Source organism: Cheilinus undulatus, linkage group 17, assembly GCF_018320785.1.
Source record: "Cheilinus undulatus linkage group 17, ASM1832078v1, whole genome shotgun sequence".
Classification (NCBI taxonomy): domain Eukaryota; kingdom Metazoa; phylum Chordata; class Actinopteri; order Labriformes; family Labridae; genus Cheilinus; species Cheilinus undulatus.
In genome coordinates this window covers 35,187,723-35,215,013 of record NC_054881.1, presented here as the reverse complement: position 1 = coordinate 35,215,013, position 27,291 = coordinate 35,187,723, and the positions used below count along the sequence as shown (strand labels likewise).

At 40.0% G+C, this 27,291-nt stretch overlaps 1 protein-coding gene across 2 annotated transcripts; it reads right to left on the bottom strand.

The window, feature by feature from the left end:
- Positions 1 to 424: 424 nt before the first annotated feature.
- On the bottom strand, positions 425 to 22,580 carry sgsm1b (small G protein signaling modulator 1b). 2 transcript variants are annotated; one of them, XM_041810280.1, is made up of 25 exons: positions 22,447 to 22,580; positions 22,296 to 22,339; positions 17,325 to 17,400; positions 14,828 to 14,990; positions 14,527 to 14,679; positions 12,649 to 12,716; positions 12,426 to 12,568; positions 12,201 to 12,332; positions 11,907 to 12,031; positions 11,750 to 11,817; positions 11,508 to 11,671; positions 11,294 to 11,423; positions 9,302 to 9,428; positions 9,160 to 9,224; positions 8,934 to 9,079; positions 8,700 to 8,828; positions 8,455 to 8,628; positions 8,312 to 8,380; positions 5,434 to 6,606; positions 5,228 to 5,352; positions 3,449 to 3,531; positions 3,249 to 3,358; positions 3,076 to 3,172; positions 2,807 to 2,974; positions 425 to 1,930 (listed from the first exon to the last, which is right to left on the bottom strand). In XM_041810280.1, the coding sequence occupies exons 1-25, from the start codon at positions 22,451 to 22,453 to the stop codon at positions 1,842 to 1,844; spliced, it is 3,828 nt and encodes a 1,275-aa protein (XP_041666214.1). In that variant the 5' UTR covers positions 22,454 to 22,580; the 3' UTR covers positions 425 to 1,841. The 2 variants fall into 2 exon arrangements, with proteins under 2 accessions (XP_041666214.1, XP_041666213.1); XM_041810279.1 differs by lacking the exon at positions 22,447 to 22,580 and having other exon boundaries at positions 22,296 to 22,358.
- Between the last annotated feature and the right edge of the window lie 4,711 nt (positions 22,581 to 27,291).

Here is a 27,291-nt window from a genome sequence, read left to right as displayed (position 1 = left end):
TCTTCTGACAACAAACACAGCAATACACAAACAGCAATACTCAGGCATGTTTCAGATGGAGACGAGTCAGCGATGATATCAAAACACTGGATTTGAAGCCACAGTGAACCAAACATGAGCGTCAGTCTCCACAATAATAGATCGTTTTTGATGTACTTGGATGGTACAGTCAGAAAGTATTCAGACCCCCTTCACTTTTTTAATTTTATGTTGCAGCCTGATGCTATAGTCGGGGAAAAAAACATTTCTATTCTAATTAATCTGCACTAAGTTCCCTATCATGATTGAGTGAAAACAGAGTTTTGGAGGTTTTGCAAATTAATTCAAAATAAACTGAAATACCAGTTTTTAAATTTTAATAAATTAGCAAACATTTCTCAAATTCTGTTCTCACTTTGTCATGATGGCTACTGAGTGTAGACGATTGAGGAAAAAAATGTTTTTTTTTTCTCTGTAGCGTCAGGCTGCAACATAAGAAAATTGAAAGAAGTGAAGAGGGTCTGAGTACTTCTTCAACACTGGGATTTTTACACCGAATTTCTGATAAAGTAGTTTTTTAAGCTCGTATGATTCATCTCATTGCTTTTGGTTAGCAGCAGAGGACTCAGTGTTGTCTCACAGCTTTTAACATCTACATGACTGCACACAACTGTCAGGCAACCACAGAACCATTCCTTACACCATCCTGTATTAAGTATACTCTGAAACTTTGATTTAAATGATCTGAAGGGTTTATAAACTGAAGTGACTCCATGGTGCTTAAGCCTCACTTGAAGGTCTACGTTATTATCAAACAAAACATTTTTGTATGGACACAGGGATCTTGAGGTAATAATGAAGAAAAACGCAAAGGTACACAAGGAATACCACTCCTTTTTTCATGGTTGTGGCACAGAAAAGCGTCACTAGAGGGTGTTAAAAACAAGGCAACCAAGACTGGCCTCAGGCCTCAGGCTGATCTCAGGTTCAAATAAAATAGGGAAGTGGTGAAAATACACCCAGAACATGTGTCAAGGGATGAAATTATCCAGTTTTAGGATGCATAGTGGTGGTCAGATAAAAGGAGCACACAGTATGAGTACCAGAGGACAAGGCAACCCAAGCTAAGTGCAATCAAATGCTTGTTTGTGCCCAGTGATCACAGGATGAGTCTAAATATCTTCCAAGCTCGTGTTCATCAGAGGCAGAGAGGTGGACCAGCAGGCCTAAAGTAGCCAGAAGGTTTTCCCCAAAATGGCTATTTAGAAGCGAACCATACATGCTACTTTTACTAAGGAGGGTTGGTTTAAATATCTGATGTACCGCTAACATTTCAGGACCAAATGTGTCAGATAGCATAACTGAAAATATGTTTCAAAGTGCATCACTAGATGTTTTATCATTATAGCTACAATTTCAGCAAAATACCAGTAATACTGAAAATATATTCAAGTGTTTCACAAGATGTAGAGAAGGTAAAACTGAACAAAATCAACCATGATGCATATCTAATAACACAGGTTAATTTGGTTGCTGTATCCCTGAAAAATAGCAAAATTTAAGGCAAAATAAAACCACATCCCTAAGCAGTTTCAACGAGGGTACATTCACTGGGTGAACAACAACACTTTTAAACTGACTGGTAAAAGTTGCATCTGCCACACACAGACAGGCGCAACTGGAAAAAGGTTGTTAAACAACTATCTAAGAATATTAAGCAGCTTTTATGACCGTTGTCTTTTCAGAACTCACCACTCTCTGCATTTCAGTTTCCTCTGATTGTTGCACTACGTGTTTGTGTGTTTTAAACAATTTAGCACAGAGGAGTGGGAGCAGCAGCAGAGGAGGAGTAGTGTCCCTCATCACTTGTTTTCTATGAGCGTCTGCACTTTGTGGACCAACTCTCGAGCCATCAGCAGGACCTGCGGGACGTTGTGTCGCTCTGCCATTTCTGAAGGGAGAGAGAGTGGGAATAACTGTGACATCAAGGAAGGAAATCCCTGTTTTTTTCCTTAACATTCCTGTGAGGAGAACTAAAACAGATTGAAACTAGAAAAGCACTCGGAGAGCGCAGACCAGACCAAAGAATTCAAATATTCTATTTTTACTTTGTCAGAAATGGGTTAAAAATGGCAAAAATTCAATAAAATTGGCAAAAAAATAGGAGAAAAGAGGCAAAAAATGGCTGAAAAGTGGTGGAAAGGGTTTAACAGTGGCACTATTGGATTGAGAGAGGCAGAAAAGGTGGTAATACTGACTAAATGCGGCAAAAAATGGGTGAAAAAGGTGATTAAATGGGATTAAAAGGTGGGAAAAATCAGCTTAAAATGGCAAAAAATTGGTTAACTAAGGCAGAAGAATAGGCATAAAGTGGCAGAGATGGATTAAACTGGCAAAAATGGGCATAACAAAAGTGAAATTAGGTAAATATAGGTGTAAAAAGACATGAAAAGAGTTCTAATAATTGGTTTAGGAGTGCCAAACCAGACATATAAAGTGGTGGAAAGGGTTTAGTAGTGAAAACAAAATGCTAGAAAGGGGAAGCAATGGGTTTCAGGCAGAAAGACATGTTAATATTGGAAAAACATTGGTAGGAAAAGGTGATGAAAACGGGTCAATATGTGGAAAAATTGGTGTGAAGTGGCTAAAATTGGTAAACAAAGTCAAAAATGCACATTGTGCAAAACTGATGAAAAGTGACAAATAATAGTGGCAAAATTGGGTGGGAAAAGGGGTTGAAAAGCGGCACAAATTAATACACTCAACATTAGAATTCAATGATAGTTTGACAAACTTTTAAGCTCCAAAATCTTTCATTTTGTCCTACCATTGAAGAACTTGATGATGTCTGTGAAGTCCATGTTGTTTTCCAGGATGATGTCTCGATACATCTCCACGAGCGCCAGAGCGATAAAGAGAACAAAATGCTCAGAGGATGTGTGCTTGGCTGCCCAGATTGTTTCCCAAACGGAGAACACATCATCATACACCATTTCTGTGCAAAAACAATAGAAAATGAGATTTCATCAAGTGTCAGTGCTTTGTTGCCTTTCTTTGGCGGTGAAAGCCAACGTCATAAATATTGTTTCCCATAACCTCTTTTGAAGTCGAGAAGAAACCAGCGATAGCAGAAGTAGAAGTGAGTGTAGTCTCCATTCTGTTGCATCAGTTCAAACAGCTCAGAGTCCAGGATCTAAAAAACATAAAAACTGATGTCAGCATTACCATATTTGAATACAGACATGATTGTTTACATATACTTAACAAACCTGGATGAGAGAGCGCATATTGGCAAAGTGAGAGTCCATGGCACCTCCGTGAGGAAAGTTCTGGTTCATCCTCTTCATCAATTCAGTGAAGCAGCTGAAAGCCATGACCTCTGGGAAACACACATAAATATGTGGTGCAAATATTACACATGGAGTCATTTATGAGCATCTAGGGAATATAGTATGAACAGCGAACCAACCATCGTCCAGAATAACCAGCAAAGGAGCGAGGAGATCGCACATGCCCTGGACGTATCCTGTGTCCAGATGCTGCCACACATAGCTAGGAAAAAAAGAAAATCTGATTATTTTTAATGCACTTTTCAGCAAATCAAAGAACTTAATGTCATTGAAGAGATATAACATGAAACATAATGGGGAAATCAAAACATTTAAAAGAACACTCTGGGTCTGAAAAGTGCCTTAAACTCACTGCTTTTCAAGAGGTGAGCAGGAGGACACTACACTGGTTACACATCATTTAATTACAATCACAGTGGTTATAAAAAGTATTCAACCTCTTGGAAGTTTTACACCTTTATTGATTTTATACATCAATCGTTGCCAATATAATTTGGCTTTTAAGAAAAAAAAACCTCTTTAATATCAAAGTGAAAACAGATTTCTATAAAGTAATGCCAAATAAATAAAAACATTAAATATAAAAGAAGTGACTGCATAAATATTCCCCCCATTCAAGTCAGTATTTAGTGGATGCACCTTTGGCTGCAATCACAGCACTGAGTCTGTGTGGATAGGTCTAAATCAGGTGTGCACATCTGGACTCTGAAATTGTACTCCATTTTTCTTTCCAAAACTGCTCAGGCTCTGTCAGGTTGCATGAGGATCAGGTGTAAACAGCCATTTACAAGTCCAGCCAAAAATTCTCTATTGGATTGAGGTCTGGGCTTTGACTCCAGAACATTCATCTTGTTGTCTTTAACCCATTTCTGTGTAGCTTTGTCTGTATGCTTCAGGTCATTGTCTTGTTGGACAATAAATCTCCCAAGCTGTAGTTCTCTTGCAGACTCAATATGATTGTCCTCCAGGATTTTCCTATATTTTGACATATTAATTTTACTTTCTACCTTTACAAACCTTCCAGGGTCGGCTGCTGAGAAGCATCTCCACAGCATGATGCTACCACCACCGTGCTTCCCAGTGGGGATGGTGTGTATGTGCTGTGTTTGGTGCCCCACTTGAGTTTTCTTCAACAGTGGCTTTCTCTTTGCCACTCTCACAGAAAGCTTTGACTGGTGAAGAACCTGCGCAAAAGTTGTTGTATCTCAGCTGCTGAACCTTGGAACTCCTTCAGATTAGCCTGCACCCTTAGGTGTTGTGGTGGTCTTTCTCACTAGTCTCATTCTTGCACAGTCACTCAGTTTGTGAGGACGACCTGATCTACGCAGATTTACACGTGCCATATTCTGTCCATTCCTTCATGGTGGATTTAATTGAACTCAGGGAGGCTCAGTGACTTAGAAATGTTTTTAGGTCCATCCCCTGACTTATAATTTTCAATACCCTCTTCTTCAAGTTGCTTGGCGTGTTCTTTAGTCTTCATGGTGTAATGGTAGCCAAGAATACTGATTAACCAGTGACTGGACCTTCTAGGGAGTGAATGCTTATGCGGTCCCTTATTTAACCTTATATATTTTTATTAAATTGACATGACTTTGTAGAAATCTGTTTTCACTTTGGCATCAAAGAGGTTTTGTTGTAATTTTTAGAAAAAAAAAGCTCAATTATATAAAAAAAAAATTAAGTTCAAAAGAAATTGCTTTCACGCATGCAGCTAAGCCTGAAAATTTAGGGAAAACTTCAGGGGTTTTCAGCATTTGTGAAAAATACTATCTGAATTAAACAAATGATACCTGTGCCTTTTTTTTGTCACTGCTGTCTTCGGTACAGTAGTATCAGTAATATAATGGCTAATTTGAGGTTAACAAGGCACTAATTTAGCATGCTGACACATTCACCTGCACATGATGTTACGCAGCTTCTCCAGGTTCTCAGGAGTGAAGTACCAATATGCTCGGTCACAGCGTCTGACGTCTTTGTCAATGCGATGCAAATTGATCAGGTACATGTCCAGTGTTTCTTGCTTTAACAATAAAAGTGAATTGGTTAGCATTAACTTTGAAATAAAAGTGAAGGATTAGCTGATGTTATGTGAAATGCTTACAGAATAGGTCTGTTCTTCTGAGGATTCATCCTGTTTGACGTCTCCTCCTGCCTCAGTAGACTCTGCTTCAGTGAGCACATTTTCCATCTCTGGCTCCTCCTCAGACAGGCCCAGGTCGGTGCCCTCAGGACTCGTGTCCAGTTGGTGATCCAGGACAAAATCCACTGAGGCCATTTTCTCTCTTTGAGCCAGGGAAACAGGAGGTGCTGCAAGTCCTGCCAAAGGCCTGGCTTTAATATCCTCGGAGTTCACACATGTTATCCCAGCAGGAATGTCCTCCATTTCCAGGGCAGAAGGAGAGTCATCTGAATCTGCCGTGTCAGGAGAGTGCCGGGATGACAATGAAAGACTCCCCCTGGATGCTGATTGGAGAGCGTTCAGGACTTGTCTGACAGGGGAATTTGAACCTGGTTTCTCAAATGAGATTTCTGCAGCTTTCTTGACTTCAGTTAAGTCACTCACTGCTGCCTCAGCATCCTTTCTCTCTGACTCTGAAGTATCAGCCTTTGACATTTGGTATGTCTCAGCAGATGTTTCTGGGTTTTCAGAATTCTCTGCCTCTGTTTTACTTGTTGCTTCTGCATCTTTTTCTCTTGCAGTCAGCTCCTCTTCCTGATCTTTGCTCTTGTGTGCTAGTAAAGTCTGCCCAAGTGGCGGTGCTTGGAAATACTCATTATGAATCTCTGTTTCTAGTTTTAGGACGTTAGTGTTCTCTGGGACACATCTTAAACTTGAATTGGTGTCATCCACTTTTGAATCGTCTGATTGCTCATTCACAGTTTGATCTTCTTTTTCTGCAGACTCAGTTGTCTCTTGTGACTCCTTACTTTGGTCACTTTCAGGAATGGTCTCCTCTTTTGTCTCGGAGGCCAAGTCCTTTTCTAGTGGCTCTTTTACATTTTCTCCTGATGGCTCTATCGCATCTTTAGTTTTATCACTAAGGTCCTCTGATTCTTCTTCTGGCTGCAGCTCGGTTGCAGATTCAACAGCTGACTCCAATTTGTTTTCAGACTCTAAATGCTGATCAGGAGAGGAGGGATTGCAGGAGGGAGTTTGTGGGGCATCTGCATATTCACTTGGGCATTCTTTCACTGGACTACTTTGCTGAGCTTCTCCTTCCTCAGATTTAGGCTCAGTCTCAATCTGATCGACTGCTTCCACTGATCCAAAGACCTGGTCACAAAAGAAGAGTGGTCAATACAGAGAATAATTCTTACCTTATCATGCTAAAAAAGTCAAAAACTGAGAGATAACACTCGTAGTTTGGATGAATGAGATCCAAATCAGATACACTTTACACTACTGCTGTGAATCTGCAAGATGCTGCTTTGCCGGACTAAATTTAATTGTTTGGACCTGATTTGGAAAGGCACACACCTCTCTATAGAAGGCCTCACAGCTGACAATGCATACTGAAGCAAAAACCAAGCAATGAGGTCAAAGGAACTGCCTGCAGAGCTCTGAGACAGGATTGTTGCAAGGCATAGATGTGGGGAAGGCTAGAAAAAATCCTGCTGCACAGAAGGTTCCCAAGAGCACAGTGGCCTCCATAATTCTCAAATGGAGAAAATTTGGCACAACCAGGACTCTTTCAAGAACAGGTCGCCCAGCCAAACTGAGCAATCAGGGGAGGGTCTTAGTAAGAGAGGTGACCAAGAATTTGATGCTCACTCTGACTGAGCTACAGCAATCCTTTGTGGAGATGGGACAAAGTTCCAGAAGGACAACCATCACGATCTTGGATTTATGGTAAAGTGGCTAGATGGAAGCCTGTCCTCAGTGCAGAACACATGAAAGCCTACTTGGAGTTTGCAAGAGACTCTAAATAAAAACCAAGTGGGCAAGAGAAAGATTTCAAAGACTCTGGAAAGACCCAAGAGCATGACCAAGATACTAGAGAATGACTTAACTGTGGCCTCAAAGTAGACAATCATTAGAATCATGTGGGGGATTGGACTGTAAAATTGCAGAACAAGAAGAAGTCAACTTCTGCAGAAGAGACACCTTCAAGCCAGACTGAAGCCTGTTAAGGACAACTTGGAGAAAGATTCTGCATACTGGAAGCATGTCCTTTGGTCAGATATGCCCTAACTAGGGCTCTTTAGCCAAAGAGAAGTTGCTTATGTTTGGAGAAAGAAGGGAAAGGCATGCAACCCAAAGAACATCATCCACACAGTGAAACACAGCATTAGGAGTATGATCCTGTGGTGATTCTTCAGTCAACTGGAACTTGGAATCTCATAAGGTGGAAGGAATCACGAAGAAAGAAGGAGATGTGAAGATTTTGAAGGAAAGCCTCAAGCAGTCGGCAGCAAAACTAGGTCTGGGTCATTGCTTTGTCTTCCAACGACCTAAAACACACGTTACTCCTGGTGAAGATCATACTGAATGTAATTGACTAGCCTGCATAAAGCCCAGGCTTGAATCCCATTGAGAATCTGTGGGGTGAACTGAAGACAATCAAATCTGGAGGAACTTGAGAGACTGGCCAAAGAAAAATGATCTGGGATTCCTAGCCCATTAGCATCAGGAGGGCTAATAATTCAGGCCCAGATAGTTTTTGTGTAATTATTGTGTTTCTGTGTGCAAAGTAAAATAATGTAAGCATCCAAAACAAAACTAGGATATAGGAAAAGCTGCGTTTAAAAAATCCTTTCTCTGTTTAAGAGCACTTGGGAAACATTTGTGAGAAACTGAAATTTTCATAGGGGGGCTCATAATTTCATCCTCATTTGTATAAGTAGTTTGATTTTGGGTATTTTACTATTGCAATACACTTTTTAATAAGTTAAGTGTGCTTTATATGACCTCAGTAAAATGTTTAATTTTTAGAGAACATGCCATGAAGGATAATCTGAATTAAGGTTAAGCCTTTTACCTGTGCGCTACTGCTGGAATCACTTTGTGAATTTGGATTCTGTGGCTCTGAGCTGCTACTTAGAGATGACTGCAGGGGGACAAAAGCAAGAGAAATAAAGCACAGAAATGTCCTCAATGTTCATTAAATAGTTCCAAACTTACGTCTGTACTGATGGTGGAGTCCCGCTGCACCGGTCCTCTCTCCACACTGGCTCCAGACGAACATCTGGCAAGAGCCTCGGCGTGTTTCTCCCTCTCCCTCTGACGAACGATGGCCTCACAGCCCTGCCACTCCTTCATCGTCTGCTCATACATTCTCTGCATCCGCTCATTGATCTGAAAAACAATCCCAGAGTAAACAAAGGCTGCATCGTGCTCATGAACAGTTGGATCAGACATATAATTACCTCAAGTCTGCATTTCTCAGTCATGGTGAACTGGTAATGTCCCAAAAGGAAAGGCCAGACCTCTTTGCGTAGGGAAGGAGCCACACCGCCAAAATACACGAGCCGGTGGATCTCCTTTTCTTCATAGGCCTGAAGAAGAATAAATCTATTTATTTATCCATTTAAAGAAACTGGAATGATTTGAACTTAATTATGCATCCTATCAATGGATTGTGCTTGCTATGGGTGACTTACAGAGGTATCTTTGAGGAACCTGCTCCACACCTCCACAGAGAGGCCGTCTCGGGCCAAAGAGGGCACATCAGGGTCGACTATAGTGGTGTTAACTAACGCTGAAAGGTGAGTACGAACTGTGGACAGATGACGGCAGTATGCCAGCCCTAAAGACAGAGAATAAAAGCTTTCAGTGGGCCAGGAACAATCAATTTAAATAAAATGACTCCTGACTGTCTGCACTCACATCCATAGAAAGCACGGGAGATAATCTGGTACTTCATGGTGTCACAGAGGAGCTTCAAGGGAGCCCTTAAAGAGAAAAAATAACATTTAGAGAGCTTGATAAATTAGAGATCACTATCAACATGTACCTAGGACACACAAACCTCTCTTGGTTGCATCCATTTGGCAGAGAGCCATCAGAGGAGCCGTTCTGAGAGCAGGAGGAGCATGATGACTTTCTGGGTGTTGGCTGCCACATGTTCACACTCTGGTCCATCAGCTCCAGAGCCACTGCACAAAATAAAGCTCTAATCAGTACCTACAGTGAGATTGTCATGTTTTTTTTCATTGTGCAAGCAGTCCTGTACGATTTGGTCCAGTAAACCTGGTTCTTGCTTATGTTTCCACAGCCAAAGTCAGTCCAGTGTTGCACATAGGGATGGGAATTGTGTCTCGTTTTAGAGATTTGGATCATTTGGCTGAGCTCAGCAAGCTCGTCCACAGACTTGGCTGGGCCCTGAAAACCCCAGTGAATGGGACCTCCCCAGTTTTGATTTACTGATGATATCATGTGTACTGGATAAGTAGCATTGGTGCTAGCATCCTGGCTAACAGTTTCCTCATTGTGGAGCTGAAAAGTGTGTTAAGCTATTATTGGGTTCTGATGTTAGAATGATTATTTGTGGTACTTTTTAACCCCTCTCACCTCTTTTACCATCTATTAATTCCACATCTTTTTGAGACTTTTCCCTTTTTGTCACTTTTTGCCCATTTCTTCAGCATCTTTTTGCAACTTTTTGCCTACTTAAGCAGCCTTTAGCCAATTTTTTTGCTAATTTTTACAACTTTTTGTCTGCTGTTAGCTCCTTTTTTGACATTTTTGCCACCATTATCCCATTTCTACCCTTTTTCATCCATTTCTGCAACATCTTTTTCAATATTTTTCTGTGGCTGTCATATTGTCTGTCACTGGGTTTATGCTATGTAGTTATAAGTGTAAAAACCTAAGTAGGAAAACTGCACTCTAAAAACGCCTGAAACGTAAAGTTGCCCCTGCAAACTGCATTTTTTGTCAAGAATGGACTTATAAATTTATTTTTAAAATGTGTTGGATTTGCTAGTAATGGCTGGCTGGTGGATTTCTGATAAATGGATAAAACATAAAGTCATTCCTGATAAGATTTGTGGTACTTTTCAACCGCTTTCACCTCTTTTTCCATGCAATTTTTCCCATATTTGCAAAGTTTTTCCCCTTTTTTGTCACTGTTGGCCCATTTCTTCAGCATCTCTTTGAGTACTTAAAGGTGCAGTGTGTAAAACTGAATATCAACATCTATAAGTTGGTTCTAGATTGCATTTCTCTGCTGGAAACTGTGGCAACCAGTTGAATTTAACATGTATCTGTAATGAGAATACAATGCAATACAATACAATAGCTTTATTTATCCTTTTTTCCTTTTTTCCTCTATATTACCATGGAAACATGTAAAATTCCAAGATGGCGGCATCCATGGAGGGGACCCTCCCTATGTATGAATTCAAGGTTTATTCTGAGTTGTTTTTTTCAAAATAGCTATTTTTGAATTTAGATGACTAAACACTTATTTAAACAGACCATCTTAGAAATGTTTTGCTTTATTTCACCAAGTTTGTTCAGCTAAATGCTACTAGGCTAAATATTACACACTGCACCTTTAAGCTGCTTTTTTTGCCACTTTCTGTCCGTTTTTGTCATTTCTTGCTGAATGTAACCCATTTTTGTCACATTGAGCCAATTTTGCCCATTTACTGTATGTTGCTTTTGCCGCTTTTTTAAAAGTCATTCCTGATAAGATTTTTTTGAATCTCAGTAGTTTTTTGGAGCTGTACTAATAACTGGAGGGAGTTCATTTAAAATAATACCAAAACACATGTTGTTCCTCTGCACATGTCCTGAATGTGATAATGTTCTGGGGGGCAGATAGGAAGATTTGGGGTCCTGATGTGGCCCCCGGAGTGCCAGTCGATGATCACTGCAATAATGTAATCACACATTACACCTGTGATTACATTATTGCAGTTGATGATCACTGCAATAATGTAATCACAGATGTAACCTATAATAATGTTTTATTAGGTTAGCTCAGGGAGGCATTACAACAAGGTCAGACACTTACTGAACTCCATCTGATTGCCTGGGAAGAGGATCCGAAACACATAATCTGTCGCTTCATCATCCTCCTTATCCGACACCGAATCACACGAGCCGTGTGGACTCCTTTTCCGCAGTTTGGGGAAAACCTTCCCCTGTGAAAGGAAAAGTAATGTTTATGTGGCATCTCTGAAAGTAAGACATGATTCATGCATTTCTCGTCCTCTGTACCTGCTTACCTTTCCTCTCTGGTTCCACAGGGGTGGGTCCAGCTGTCCATGAGGCAGGAGTCCTGTCTCCAGGCAGGTGAGGAACTGCAGGAGGTGGCCTCCTTTAGGGAAATGTAGAGGAGGTCTCTGGATCCCATCCTGGCTCACCAAAACTACAGTTCCTCCACTGTTCACTGCAGGAAATACATTTTAAAAAAGTGAATAACTTTTTAAATGTCTACGTTGGGTAAATTCTAAAGTGATAAATGTACCTTGCTGATGACAGTGAAGATAGACAATCTCCTCCAAGCGAATTGTCATTGCATAATCCCAATAAACACTAAAGGAATGATGGGAGAACAAGAGTGGTTTAGTCAGATGCTTAGAAATCTAAGCAGAAATCTCAAGATTATCCGTTTCAATTCTAACCTTTTCTCAGAATCCAGCTCCCCCACATTGCCATTCATCAGCTGATTAGGTGTCCATTTCAGGGTCATGACGTCTGCAGTCTGGTGTAGAGAGAGGTATCCCGGGATGGCCTCCATGTCATCCCTCTGCACACAAGAGTAAGAGCTTTGAAATCAAAAATCTCTGATCATAATAACATTTTTATATCCTGGCTGTATATCAGTTAATAGATGCTGCAATTTCCCCAAGGAGTAAACAAGCCCCTCTTCTACAACTCCTGTGAGGAACTTTAGGTTTATAATGAAAACCACATACTGGTTGCACCAGGACGTTATTCTTTCCAAACAGAAGCGTGGCTCTGGAGTTTTGGTGAAGGGATTCAACATAATCCCTGACCCACATGAGGGGGCGATCATCCATGCTGCCACTGGACTGTCTCTTCTGGATCTGATGCAGGAAAGCGACACATCACAAAGATTATATGCCTGTTCTTCCACTGATACTTTCCTCTAAATGAGTAAATAAATTAGAAGTCCTAACCAGCGCGGGCCGTCTGGAGGGTGAATCCTGTCTACAGTGGCCACTGTGGATGCGATGTCGCTGCACAAGCTCGTCAGCTGATGGGTCAGTCCAGAAATGGTCTGCAGTCTTCACTTTGGTGTACTCCAAAGCACAAGGGCCAACTGTAATAAGATTTACCTTCTGTCAGTAACGCAGACCTCTCAAAAGAGGCAAATAGTGGGGTTGTAAAGTTGATAAATACCTAGAAGAGAAGCAAGAATTGGCCCATCCACAGGATCCATCAGCATGGCTTCTTTCTCATAGAAGGCACTGCAGGAATGAATAATAAGTTAGTTTAAAACGACTCCATTTAAGGGCTGTTGCATTGAAGTGATCTGTAAAATAACCACAATATTTGAGATGCTTTGTTCCTCAAACTCTCTGTAAAGCAATACAAATGCTGTATTTTAAGTTTGTAATACAACAGAAGACCACCAGGTGAGATTTAACGTACAAAATAAATAGTTAAGTATACAAGTTTGTAATTCTAATTTGACTCCGCCTAAACATACCCAAATCTTATATACCCAAAGTACTAACCTCTGCCATTACCCTTTTGGGTAAAGTACCAAATATCCAAAGGGATAAAAAAACTTTTGACCAGTCTCAGTTCATGAGCAATTCAAACATAGTTCTGGGTGGGTGGGGGGGGTGGGGGGTGTTACAGTCAAAGATTTTTTGTCCAAAATACTTGACTCATTTTTAACCAATTGTTGCCTCTCTGTAACCTTTTTATACTACTTTTTGTCTCACAATTGTTGCCCCTTTTAACCAATTTTTACCACTTTTTACCAGTTTTTCCCCATTTGTCCATCCTTTTGTGCCCCATTTGGTTTTCTTAACCCATTTGTTGCATCTTTAACCCATCTTTGCCCCTTTAAACCAATTTTTGCCACTTTCTTAACCGCTTTTCACAATTTTCCTGTTTAAGTTAGCCCCTTTTTTGCCTTTTTTAACCCATTTTTTGCCCCTTTAACCCATTTTTGCCTCTCTGTAACCTTTTCATACAAACATTTGTCAGCCATTTGTTGCCTCTTTTAACCCATTTTACCAAGTTTTGCATCTTTTTTCCCATTTTGCCTCATTTAATGAATTTTTGCCACTTTCTAACCTCTTTTCACCATTTTCTCATCTGACTGTTGCCAACTTCACCACATTTCAACCATTTTTTGCAGCTTTGATCATTTCTTTTGCCTCTTTGAACCTCTCTTGAAACTCTTTGAATTTTCCCACTTTTAAGCTATTTTGGCCTTTATGTTACCATTCATACTATTTTCTATTGGCCATATTTTGACTCTTTTAACCCATTTGCGACACCTTTTAACAGCTTTTCGACAATTTTCCTTTTTTAACCCATTTTTGCAGCTTTCATTCAATTTTTTTCACGTTTAACCCATTTTGCCTCTGCCAATTTTTGCCTCTTTTTACTCATTTCTGATAGTTTTTCTCTTTATTCTTTGAGCAATTGTCATGTTATTTATGTTCCTTCTACTTTGTTCTCTTGCACCCTGACATTTTATTAACTCAAATTCATTTTTGGTTTCTTTGATAAGAGTGGTTACTATCAGGCTAAATATATAATATAGTTGTCACAGATTAACTTTACAATGGATCATGATTTTTCTGGCCTCCATGGGCCCCAGAAAGCTCTCCCCTTTATCCCCCATTATGGACAGACTAATGTATGGGCTACTTTCTAATTTTGCTTTACACAGAAATAAATACTTAATCAAATTAAGTCCAAAATTTTTTCAAGCACAATGAAACAACACACCCAATTGAGAACCTCTGAGGGGGCCTTTGCTTCAGACTAATCCACAAAAACATGTCTAAAGTCCTTTTATATATCCAAAGACAGTAACACAGAAGTAGTGTCTGTTCTGGCAGCCTGCTCTTTATCCAACACCTTTTCTTCCTGCAGTGGCTTTAAACATAATAAATAAGTGTGCAGAAAAAAATCAATCTTTATTCTGATGGTCTTGTTTGCAATTGAGGGTCATAAAGAGCCATTAGTATTGATTTCAGTCTGTTTTCTAACCAGTTAAAACTCCACAGAGGAGCTTGAAATGATGCACAATACCTGCTGTTCTCCACTAAGTACAATACAATCTTGTCCAGAAGCTTCTCCATCAGGGCAGTTCTGATCCACAGGTGTTTGAGGGCCTGAGGAGGGAGGTTTGCTAGCTTGGATTGACGACCTCGGTCATTACTTAGAGAGGAGCTGTTCTGCTTGCTGAAACAACATGACACTGAAGCAATGAGAAGGCTGCGCCGGTTGTTTACGGGCATTTAGAGCACAATAGGTGTAGCACTGGAGAAGACAAATAGCATGTAATGATTTTCTATCACTGGGCTCTTACAGGGAGAAGTGAACATTTCACCTGTTTTCAATAAGCTGCTCCAGCTCCTGGACTTTGTGGCACAGCTCCTCAGCGGGGGAAAAGCTCTTTGCCGCCTTCATAAAGAGCGCCGCAACCTTGTTACTGCACAGCAGGCCTGCAATACGCCGCTTTAGTCCATGAAGCACGCAGGCCTCCACAACCGCTACACAAACACAAGAGTATGAGTCAATAAAGTGTTTTTCAATGCAGATTTGTCATGTTTTTCAATAGTCTTAATTTGCAGATACATTTTGTGTTAATTTCATATTACACACCATAATCTTGCTTTTGTTAAAGCATTCAGCCTGAATACATGGAACAGGTTAAAGAAAACACAGGTGGTAGAAACAGAAATAGACTCCAATCTGCTGAACACGGTCAACGGTTGCTAGGATATGAGGGATGTGATTCACACACTCCTCACCCCTGGTTAGCATCAACACCTTTGAAGGGTGTTAGTTTACTTTAATGCACATCCATCCATGCACCTTATTTTCATATAAATAGGCATGACTAATCACATTGTGAGCATGAATCATTATGATCTACATCACTTGAACAGATTGTAAGGGACCATTATGCACTGAGAGGATGAACTTGTGGGAGGTGAAACTGATGTCAACCATCGGTCTGTGCAGTTTATGTAAATGTTTATGTACCCAATACTGTGACTTCTACTACGATTGCACAGCATGTCCTCATCATTAAAGCCCCTGTAAAGCAATAAAAAATATATCTTATGGGTTTGTTGTGTGGCAGAAAGCTATGTTAATAGCCACCAGTTCAGATTTCAGTAAAGAAAAACATCTCTAAGTATATGAAGTTAAGTTTGCAAATTGTGAAAAATGTGGTTTGGTGGATGCCATGAGAACACTACCTTCCTGTCTGCACTGTGCCACCTGTAAAGGTGGAGGAGGGATAATGCTAGACGACTGCTTTTTAGGATTTGTGTTAGGCCCCTTATCTCCAGTGAAGACCAATCTTAATGCTTCAGCATACCAAGACATCCTGGACAATGCTATGCTTCCAACTGTGTGGAAACAGTCAGGGACGGCCCTTTTCCACTCCAACATGACTGTACCTCAGTGCACAAAGAAAGGAGTACAAAGATACAGTTTGATGAGGTCGGTGTGGAAAACTTGACTGGTCCTCTGCTTTAAATTCCCTACAGCTATTAAAACAACCCCCTAAAACAACTGTGACTGAAACAATTTCATCAGGATTAGTTAAATGTTTGATCCATTTTACATAAATCCACCTTTCAGGAATTATTAGCATATAAAATGCATGATAAACAATACTTACTAGTTGCTCTTGATCAAAACTGAGGTTTTCTTTGACTTCAGGTGTTTACCTGCTTGAGAATCAAAACTAGACACGTTTCTGTATACTGTTTTTTTTTTTTTTTTACCAATTTCAAAACAGCATGTTAGCATCAAACTCAGTGATGGAGAGCAGAACAGCCCCTCATATCTTCAGCTAAAATGCCTCAAGCGCCTCCCTGTGGCTGACTGGGGTATAGGGATTGGTCTCACTTTCAGGGGCTAAAAAATGGCATAGATCTGAAAGAAAACTAGGGCGATACTCTTGACCTGATATCGGTATCGGCAGATCTCAACATTTCTGTTGATATTTACATCAGATATTTTGGCAGTGAATATCAGCATATATTGACCATAAAATTTGGCCATATACTAATAAATCAGTGGAGTTTTAGGCTGATCTAACAGACCTGTGTAAGTTGAGATCTTTTTCTTTATTCATCCTCATTCTTTAAAATTAAAAGTGTGTCTAAAGAAAAAAAGTTTATTTTTTCATCCTCAAACCTTAAATTGTGTTCAAAGGACTGAATTTTTAGTTATGTAAAACATATTTAAATATCTGTATCGATATAGGGATTGGGTAAAATGAATCTGTAAATATCGGCATATTGGATAGAGACAAAAATCCAATATTGTGCATCCCAAAAGAAAACAAATACTGTTAGAACTATGTTTATTAGACCAAAATGTCTTTTTTTTTAATTAACTGAAAAACCGGCCCCTGAATCATCCATCAAGGAAAAAGTTGTCCCTTGTACAAATGTAGTTGATGATCCCTGGAATAGTGTATATTTCACAAGCAAACAATAAACTGTATGCAGACAATGCTCTCCGCGCTTCTATATCATTGTAAACCCAGTCAAGACAGTCTGAATCAATAATTCAGTCAGACATAGTTCTTAATCTTTTCACATTTACAGCTACTTTGCTCAAACATATCTAGTGTGTTTAAGGACAATTTTTTGATCTGCTTTGCATGGACTTAAACTATTTCATGCAAAAAGGCTATATTTCTAAGACCCACCAAAGGAAAAAAATACAACCAAATTGTCTGGGTTTTTTCCAATTCATTTCATCTACTTTTCCCTTTTGCAGAATTAGAATCCAAATCTTAAGTCATTAAATTGGATGAAAAAAACCTTTTAATTCCCTGTTTTGTTTTCTTTTTTAATTACCACAGAAGGAGATGATGTGGCTGCTGTCAGCGTGCACAAATTTCCTCGTTACAGCCTCCTCCATAATTTGTTTCACCTAAGAGACAAAAGTAAGACCAGATATAATCCATCTGACATGGTTACATAAAACATGAAGTTTAAAATCACCAAATGAAGAAAATGAAGTAATACAAGAGGGGATGATAAGCAGCATATGAACCATACAAAGAACCAACACATGCATGAGAATGGCACCATATTTAGCTCTGGATTCACTTGAAACTTCAATCAAAAAACAACTCATTTGATAAACGTCTCAATTACAATTACATTACAATTCATCTGAGTCCAACTCAATTGTATTAAACATGTCTAATATATAAAGGTTAGTTTCCTGACCTAATGATACCGTTTTGAAATATTATTGACATGTTCCTGCAAGAGAGCCTCTTATCATCCAGTGGGGCTCAGTGCAGCCTGACTCTCTGCCCATATGGTAACATCTCTGATATCATATAGGTACAAATAGTTCTCCTTTCAAGGATGCTCAAGCTGTTTAATTGCAAAAGTAAACTTAGAACAAAGAGTATTTACTGTTGGAAGGCCTGTTTATTTCCCTTTTGAACGATGCCACATTTGTAAGGATCATGCATTTGTGGGATGAGCAGCAGAGCTGAGTATGTGGGTTGCACCGATGAAAATTTGGCCAAATCTTCATTGCAAATGCAAAACAGCTTATTCTGGCATTGACTCTCGTTTGGTGGATTGGGAGATTGATGTCTGAAGAGACAAGACATATTGGCAATTCAAAAACTTATTGATTAAACAAACAGGGGCCTCAGTAGCGTGTGGAAGAACCATACACAGCTACAACAGCCTGGCACCTCTTCCTCATGCTGGTCACCAGCCTGGTCACATACTGCTGTGGGATGGCATCCCATTCTTAGACCAGCATTTGTCACATGTCAGCCAATGTGGTTGTGTTGGTCACTCTAGTACAGACAGCACATCCAAGCTGATCCCACAAGTGTTCAGTGGGGTTGAGGTCAAGACTGCTGGAAGGTCATTCCATCCTCTCTGCTCCCAAATTTTGGAGGTAGTCTCTGATAAACCCCGCTCTGTGGCGGTGAGCGTTGGCATCTTGGAGGAGAGGGATCGGTCCCAGACTGTGGAGATATGGGATTGCTACCGGTTGCAGAGCCTCATCTCCATATCTTGCTGCATTGAGATTGCCTCCAGTGATGACAAACCTAGTTTTTCCCGTGAAGGGGATTCCGCCCCACACCATCACACTGCCTCCACCTAAAGATGTTACTCTATAGGTGCAGTACTCAGCATAGTGATCTCAGTGTCATCTCCATACTTTGACCCTATGATCCAACTGCTGTAGGCAGAATCTTGAGTCATCGCTGCACGTTAAGTGAGGCACCTGGTTGTTGGCACCTGGGGGTACCAGAAGCTCAAAACCAAAAGTCAGTGGCAACAGCAAAATAATCTGTCTGGCACTGGCGGGGAAGATTTGGCAATTTTTCATGGGCATGACCCACATTCCCAGCTCTGCTGCTTGTCCCACAAATGGATGTTCCTCACAAATATGGCATCATTTAAAAGGGAAATAAACAGGCTTTCCAGCGGTATAAGATTTATTGCCAAGAAGCATTGTTACAACAAATAAATAATCTAGCAAACACAAATTTTCTTACTCTTGGTGCCAAGTTTATTTCCCTTCCCTTCATTATAGTAGAGTAGCTTAAAAACATAACTGAAACAGTAGGGACAGAAATATGGTGACTTTTATTTCCTTTTGGGTTGACCTCCAAAAAGCCCTGCATCCTACACTTTCCATAACGCAACTCAGCAGTATCTCAGACTCAGAGTGAGATCCTTTCTGTGCAGCACATGCACAGATGAATGGCTATAACACCACATTTCTCCTCCTATCATCGCAGTCAAATCTTTTCTTTATAAGCTGGTAATTTCCTGACAGAGAAACTGCATGAAGACTTTTCCATACTATATAAACTAAACACCCTCTGTTTTTAATGAACAACAGACTAAGATAGTGTAAAAGCTTTAAAAACTAAATGTAATCCATAAGACTGGTGTTTAAGAGAGGAATGTGTGGTAAGTTGTTAATGCACTTGAGCTTGTGCATTGTCATGCTTAACCATTCACTCTACATTCACACACTGATGGCAAAGGTTGCTATGTAGAGTGGCCATGAGGATTAAATCATTAGCATCCATATGCATCCACACCACTGACGCAGCAGTGGGAGCAATTTAGAGTTAAGTTTCTTGCCAAAGGACACATGGACATGTGACTGTAGGAGCCCAACCTGCCAGGTGAGAGACGACAGACTGTACTGAGCCTCAGTCGCTCCGCTATCATAACTTGCAAGAAAACTCCTCCACACTGACAACTGAGAAAAAGGTCAAAGTACTGGGTGTTCAACACTTATATTTTGGTTGTTATAGTTTCCAAACAGATATTGTTGGTGTTTAATTTTTAATACTTCATTGAAGTTTAAAATGATGGTATTGTGACAGCCCCAGTGCAGCGGTTCCCAAATGGTGTGCTGTGACACCATTCAAGCAGGGAGTCGCAAAATTGCATACTTCTCTACTAAGAATGACATATTTTTAGTGCTGTTACTCATTAAAAAATGAATCAAGTCAATCACATCATTTTTTAATAGTTTAAGTGTATTTTTATGTTTTTAGATTTTTAAAGGTTGTTATTGTCAAGAGCTTTATTTTTATTCTTTTAGTTCAATGAACAGCACACTGAAAGTGCTGATCTGAGTCCTTGTCGATACTTTCTATAGTTTGGTGGAAAGACTGAGCAGGCAAACTCTTGCACATTGCCGAAACTGGTGCAATTAAGACCGTATTTAAGAGTTAACTTGCATTTTTTATGGATTTGATGTGCTATAACACAGGGGTTCTCAACCTTTTCAGCCCGTGACCCCAAAATAAAGATGCCAGAGACCGGAGACCCCCCACTGTACTTGAAGGTAGTTGAACACAGCCATGCACAATTTGTAACAGTCATATGCAGACAAGGCCGTCCATAAAGGGGGATAAATGGTGCACTTTTTGGCACCCAGCCAAACTGGGGGCCCATGGAGGTCAGCAAAACGATGGTCCATCGTAAAGTTAAGCTATGTAAACCATATGTCATGTTTAACCTGAAAAACTAACCACTCTTATCAAAGAAAAAAATGTTTTTTAATAGTAGTAAATTTGTAGTAAGTAGCTGTCTTACAAATGTAAATCCCCTTTGTTAAAAAAGAATTAAAATGGGTTAGAAATTGCTACAATGGGTTAATAATGGCAATAACATGGTTGAAAGGGTGGTGGAATTGGATTTTAAAAGTAGCAGGAATGGGTTAGAAGTGGTAAAAATTTGATAAAAATTGCAAAAATGGGTTCCAGTGGCAAAATTGGCTTAAATAGTGGTAAAGAGGAGTAAAAAAGTGGCTGAAATGGCTTAAAATTTGCAAAAATGGGTGGAAATTTGGTGAAGCGTGATGAAAATTGATATAAACTGGCAAAAAAGAGTTAACTGAGAAAGAAAAAAAAAAGCAGATATTGGCAGAAATTAGATAAACTAGAAAAATTGGCATATCAAGTGGTAAAATGAGGTTAAAATGGGGGAAAATTGGCATAAAAAGTGGTAAAAATGGGTTAATAGTGGCAATAATTGGTCAACAGAGGCAATTTTAAGCTTAAGTGGCAAGAATTGGTTGAGAAATGGCAATAACAGGCAGAACAAAGTGGTGGAATGAGTTTAAAAGTGACAAAAATAAGTGTTAAATGGCAAAAATGTGTTAAAATTGGTAGGAAAAATGGGAAAAAAGGGGTTTAAAGAAATTGCCAAAATCGGTGTAAAGTGGCAAGAGTGTAATTTTAAAAATATCCTTTGTTTTTTAGGGGATCTGGAGACCCTCTCTCAGTACCTTGCAACCACCCCAAGGTTGAGAACCACTGCTATAACGTACCTGCCTGATAAAAACAATGCATCTCTTAAAAGCTCTGGCTGGTTTGACAACTATTTATTCATCCAAATAAATGCACTGTTTATCACATGTTGTTATGAAAAATATCTAAAATTGGACAACCATGGCGTGTCTGTTCCACTTCTAAATAGCCTGAAAAAACCTCCGCTCTGTCATTAAAATGCTGAAAATCCTTTATGCTGTTTTGGAAACGTGCATATTTCACAGCTCAGCCCCTCCTTGCTGCAGGATCTGGCCTCACGGCCGTGGATGTTTGAGAGACAATGAGTCACACAGGTGAGGGGGAGCACGGCTGATATGAGCCTGGGAGAACCACTGGTTTTCTCAGCGATGAATAAAACATCCTGTCTCCTCTCTCTCTGGGGAGTCACCGAGCAGTTTGGAGATGGTCTGTGGAGTGCCTGGTCAGATTTCTTCTTGGATTAATATGGCTCAAAAAAACAGAAATTAATACATCAGATTGTATTGGACGTTTTTTCATTGATTGATTTGTGGAGCAGAACACATGCCAAGGTCACAAAGCTTTAGGTTTTGGATAATGAGGAAGGGAGTTTAATCCTGATTTCCTCATAAAAATTAAGACTACCCATGGTAAAAGAAACATAGGTTTTTGCAGGGATAATAAACCTCAAAGTGGTGTTTTAGTGTGTAAAATCCACCATCAGCTGCTCCTCTAACATTATCGTCATCACCAGCATCACCATCATCGTCATCATCATTTAACGCCAGTGTAACAGCATGAAACAGGCTACCATAATAACATTTCTCAGATAAACCTAAATGCATAGACCCCTATTTTGTTGAATAAATGCTTGGGTTCATGAGACAAACAGTCCTGTGGTGTAGCCGTGGCTGAAACCAAAGAGACCACGTCCACAAACACGCTTACACACATACTGTCTGCGCCTACAGCGACAGTAAACACAAACACTGATGTGCATGACAGACAAACAAAAAAAACCGCAACGCACCTCTTTCTTCACATTGCGCAGTAATTTTTGGCGCGTCTCGGCCTCTGTCACGAGAGAAAACATAGCGAATATGCTAATCAGATGCTGTAGCTTATCGGAAATGAATGATGCTGAATGCTCACGACAGGAAAAATAATAACGGCGGCTGTACCTCCCATCGCTCCGGGTGTGGGCTTGTTGCTGCCGCTGCTGCCACGCACAGCTTTAAGGAGAATGTGGTGAAGGCAAAGTGGACAAGAGTGGAGGAAAACGACGAAGAAAACGCTCCTCCGAGATACACCGTGTGTTCTTAGAGACTATATTAAACCTATCTGTTACCTCTCAGCCAACCAACACCCCTTTAAAGCCACAGTAGCCTTTACATTGAGCCTTACGACGACTCCTACACACTTGTTCTTCACGAGCTGTAACACATTAAGGCTGGAAAAATAGAGACAAATCCTTATTGTAATATTATGAATATTTGCTTTTAACTGGATAAAATGATTACCTTTTTGTTTCTGTCACATTAAAGTTCTGAGAGAGCCCAATTCTTTTGATTTTCAGGATTACTAAAGCCTCTTAAATTTAGCATCACAATGACAAAAGAGAGTTTAAAACAGGAGTGTCCAAACTATGGCCCGGGGGCCAAATGCGGGCCGCAGTCCATTTTTTTTTTATCAGCCTGCAGCAAATTCTAGAAATTCTGGAAATTCTAGAAATTACATATTGCCCACGTTAAGGCCCATTTATGCTCAACATTAAATACAAATCCGGATACGGACGGAGCCAATTCTGTCCATGCTCCACGTTCATTTCGTCCATATTTCTGCACGTTTCCATACAGCTTATGGATACTGGCCAAACGGAGCAGTACCACCGGAAATCATGGGGCAGCATTGCTGTCAGTACCCGATATGTAGCTCTAGTGAGACAAGACAAAGAAATAACAACGGCGGAACTTTTTGAAGAAAAGTTGTGTGAGTTGGCCTCCTACAACGCTGCCTCCGTTTTTGTCTTTTATGCAAGAGATACATTATCAATACCTCCTCCACAGTCGCCATGTTTGTTTTTGAGTTTGTTGTTGTCATAAACTTTTGACTCGGGGCTGCCCCCCCCCCCGTGGATGTATTGGTTAACATCCATGCCAACGTAAAGGACGCATGGAAGTATGTGAGCAGTGAGGTAACATCGTTTGAAAAGGACGTATACATTTTCATAGGTAAGGGGAGTATAAATGGGCCTTTAGATAATGACGCTTGTGCTCAGCAGTATTGTATTTTTTAGTTTCAGCACTAGGCAGTGCTGCCATGTTGATTCTATAAACAAACATTTTGACAAGAAGAAATCTTGATTAATAATGTCCTGATGGATTATTGCAGCAAATAGCAGCACCAATAGCATTTCAGGGGCGGAGCCAGTGGTAGCCAGGGCCAAACAGGGCCCCTAAAATCTGATTGGTTCCCCTGAATCCTGAAAATGACTGTCTATTTACCTTGACAGGCATTAGAAAGCCATTTAGGTATATTCAGTTGCTAAGCATGTATTGACTTTCATTGGATTAGTCTTACTTATGTTAATGTCCTTAAGGTGAGGAATATGAAGATAGCCCCACCTTTCTTATATATTTTTTGTATGTGGTCCTCCGTGGAAAAAGTTTGGCCACCCCTGGTTTAAAATGAACTTATAATGGATTTAAATGGGCAGAGGCATTCTAGGATTTCTGGGCCCCTTAAAAAGATAACAATTTGGGCCCCTCCACGGCATCATCAGTAAATCCTACAATGTCCCTATAACAGGGTGTACACAGGGGACATTCTAGGATTATTTCCTTTGAGAAATTCATCAAATCAGCTTTATCTTTGGTGTCAAAAAAAAGAGTCTTGGAGGATGAACATTTTCAAAATGCTGTACCAAACTCAAAGGGTGTGGCTTTGGTGGCTTATCAAATTTAGATGTGTCCCATGTCAAAAAAGAAGCTGGTCTTCATGAAAAAAAAAAATGTATTCATTTCAAGGTTGGCCAAATCCTGTTGAAATAAACCATGGCAGTTCCCAAATCATTTATCAAGAGCTTTAAAATTGTTTGGCTGAAACACCTAGATTTTGAGCAACAAGCTAATATAACTTGTATAACCTCACCTATTTGATTAGAGCTCCTCTTTGACCTAATCTTTATACCAGAAATGCATATTTGTCATGATGCTAACAGTTGGTAGTTAAAATGCTCTATAAACTGTCACCAACATTAAATTTGGAGTCAGTTCTTTCACTTAATATTGTCTCTAAAAGACAGACACAAGTTGATGGCTGTTTGACAGCTCAGTTTGGACAGACATCACTGCAGCTGGCTATTGTTTCCGACTAGGCCACAAACCAATATGCACTAAGACGCGGCGTGCTCAAGGGTGCAAGGGCCCGTTCAGTGCTGCTTGCAGCCCTAGTTCAGGCTTTTTATGGTCATGCTAGAGGAAGTAAAAGTCATAAAAAAGGTTTCTGTAACTGAACCTGCGGAGGGACCATTGCTGGTTTGCAGTAATGGAAACCACAAGCCTGAAACAAAACCAACAAAAGGAGGAAACTAGAAATGAGGCACGATCAAAGACATAAAGATCTAAGTCTTGCATGGAGGCACATAAACTGTTTTTTTATCAGGGCTGTAGTAAGTCACAAGTGCCAAAGGTCCAAAAACAACTCTGAGTACATGAATGGAGCCACATTTATAGGCTGCAGAATGACAGGCTCATTTCCTCATTCCACTCATATAAACATCAATGAGTCCACCAGAGACATTATCTAAATTCCCCGTCAGCAGGGAAATGATAAGCTCTGTGTGAATGAAAGGTTTTCAGCATGGTGTCGGTGTAGATACTCTATGGCTTTGGTCCAGTGAAACAGTGAAGAAAGAACAATCTGATTAATCTTTCTCCAACTGCAGGAAAGATACACAGCCAGGATTTGTAGATACCGTATGATGCAGGGATCTCTGATGTAAGAGATGGCACATATCATGCTTTTTAAATCATCTTGAAGAAGGCAGTGGGATTTTGTAAACATGCAGAAGTATTGGATAACCAGTGAAGAGCGGGAGCAATTAAATATATTAAGGGAAATCTGAGTAATTTAAATGGCAAAGCTCTGATACACTATTCAACAGTAGCCTGGGGCTGGATATTTAGAGCTCCCTCTGCAGACCGGCTGCAGTACAGGCCATAAATCCCATTTAATGATAACAGATGGGACATGTGCAGTGCCTATTAAAACTATTCACCCCCTTGGATGTTTTACCCTTTTACTGAGTTTATACATCAATCATGGCAAATATCATTTGGCCTTTTTGACAAAAATCTCTTTAATGTCAATGTGAAAACAGGTTTCCAAAAAAATAATGTCAATTAAACAAGACTTATGAGGTAAATGATTGTGTAAATATTTATCCCATTTAAAGAGAATGACCTAAATCAATAGAGGTTCAGCCAATTAGTGCTAGTAATCTCAAAATTAGTGAAAAGGAGACCACCTGAGTGCAGTGAATGTGTCTCAAAGCGATTGCAGTACAAAGACGCCTATGTCTGGAAGGTCTAGTCACTGGTTAATAAATATTCCTGGCAACCATTACACCATGAAGACAAAGAAAACTCCAAGCAACTCAGAGAGAAGGTTATTGAAAAGTGTATGTCAGGAAAAGGATTCAAAAAAATCCAAGGCACTAAAAAAACCACCTGAGTTCAGTTAAATCAATAATAAAGAAATTTAAGGAATATGGCACATAAGTAAATCCGCCTGGATCAGGCCGTCCTCACAAACTCAGTGACTGTGCAAGGAGACAAGTGAGAGGGGCCACCAAGACACCTATGACTACTCTGAAAGATTTCCAAGCTTCAGCAGCTGAGATGGGAGAGACTCTGCATACAAGAACTGTTGCCAAGGTTCTTCACCAGTCAAAGATTTATGAGAGAGTGACAAAGAGAAAGCCACTGTTAAATAAAACTCATATTAAATCTCAACCACAGTTCGCCAAATGTATGTGGGAGACTCCATGGCCAAGTGGAAGAAAGATCTTTCATCTGATGAGACCAGTATGGTGCTTTTAGGCCATCAAAAAAGATGCTAGGTTTGGCAGACACGAAACACTGCACATCCCCACAAACACACCATCCCCACTGTGAAATAGGGTGGTGACAGCATCATGCTGTTGGGATGCTTCTCAGCAGCCGGCCTTGGAAGGCTTGTAAAGATAGATGGTAAAATAAATTCGGGAAAATATAAGAAATCCTGGAGGACAATCATATTCAGTCTGCAAGACAATTATGGCTTGGGTTAAGATTTTTTCCAGCTAAAGCTATACTGAAAAGGTTTAAAGATAACAAGGTGAATGTTCTGGGGTGGCTGTGTCAAACCCCAGATCTCAATCTAATAGAGAATTTGTGACTGGATTTAAAAAGGGCTGATCACACCCCATCCCCATGTAATCTGACAGAGCCTGAGCAGTTTTGCAAAGAAGAATGGAGTACAATTGCAGAGTCCAGATGTGCAAGCCTGATTGAGATCTATCCACACAGACTCAGAGCTGTGATTGCAGCCAAAGGTGCATCTACTAAATGCTGATTTGAAGGGAGTGAATATTTATTTACATTACATACTTATTTGACATTATATTTTTTATTCAATTCAAAATACTTTCAAGAAATCTGTTTTTGTCAAAAATGCCAAATCATATTGACTATGATTGATATTTAAAATCAATAAAAGGGTAAAACATCCAAGGGGTGAATACTTTTTATTGGCAAATGAATAGTCTTTAAATCCAGAGTCTTTGTGATAGTTAATTGATATCATGTTGATGTTTGAGAGCCCATTTTCTCAGACAAGTTTTTTCAATGCAAAAACAATTGTTAACTCTCCTGGCAACTTTCTCAACTGGATTAAAGGACAGGAGAGAAAAACTAACACAAGCATCTGTTCTGCAATAGCCCTCCACTGAGCATGTAGCATTGTATCAGGGCCTGTCACAGGGG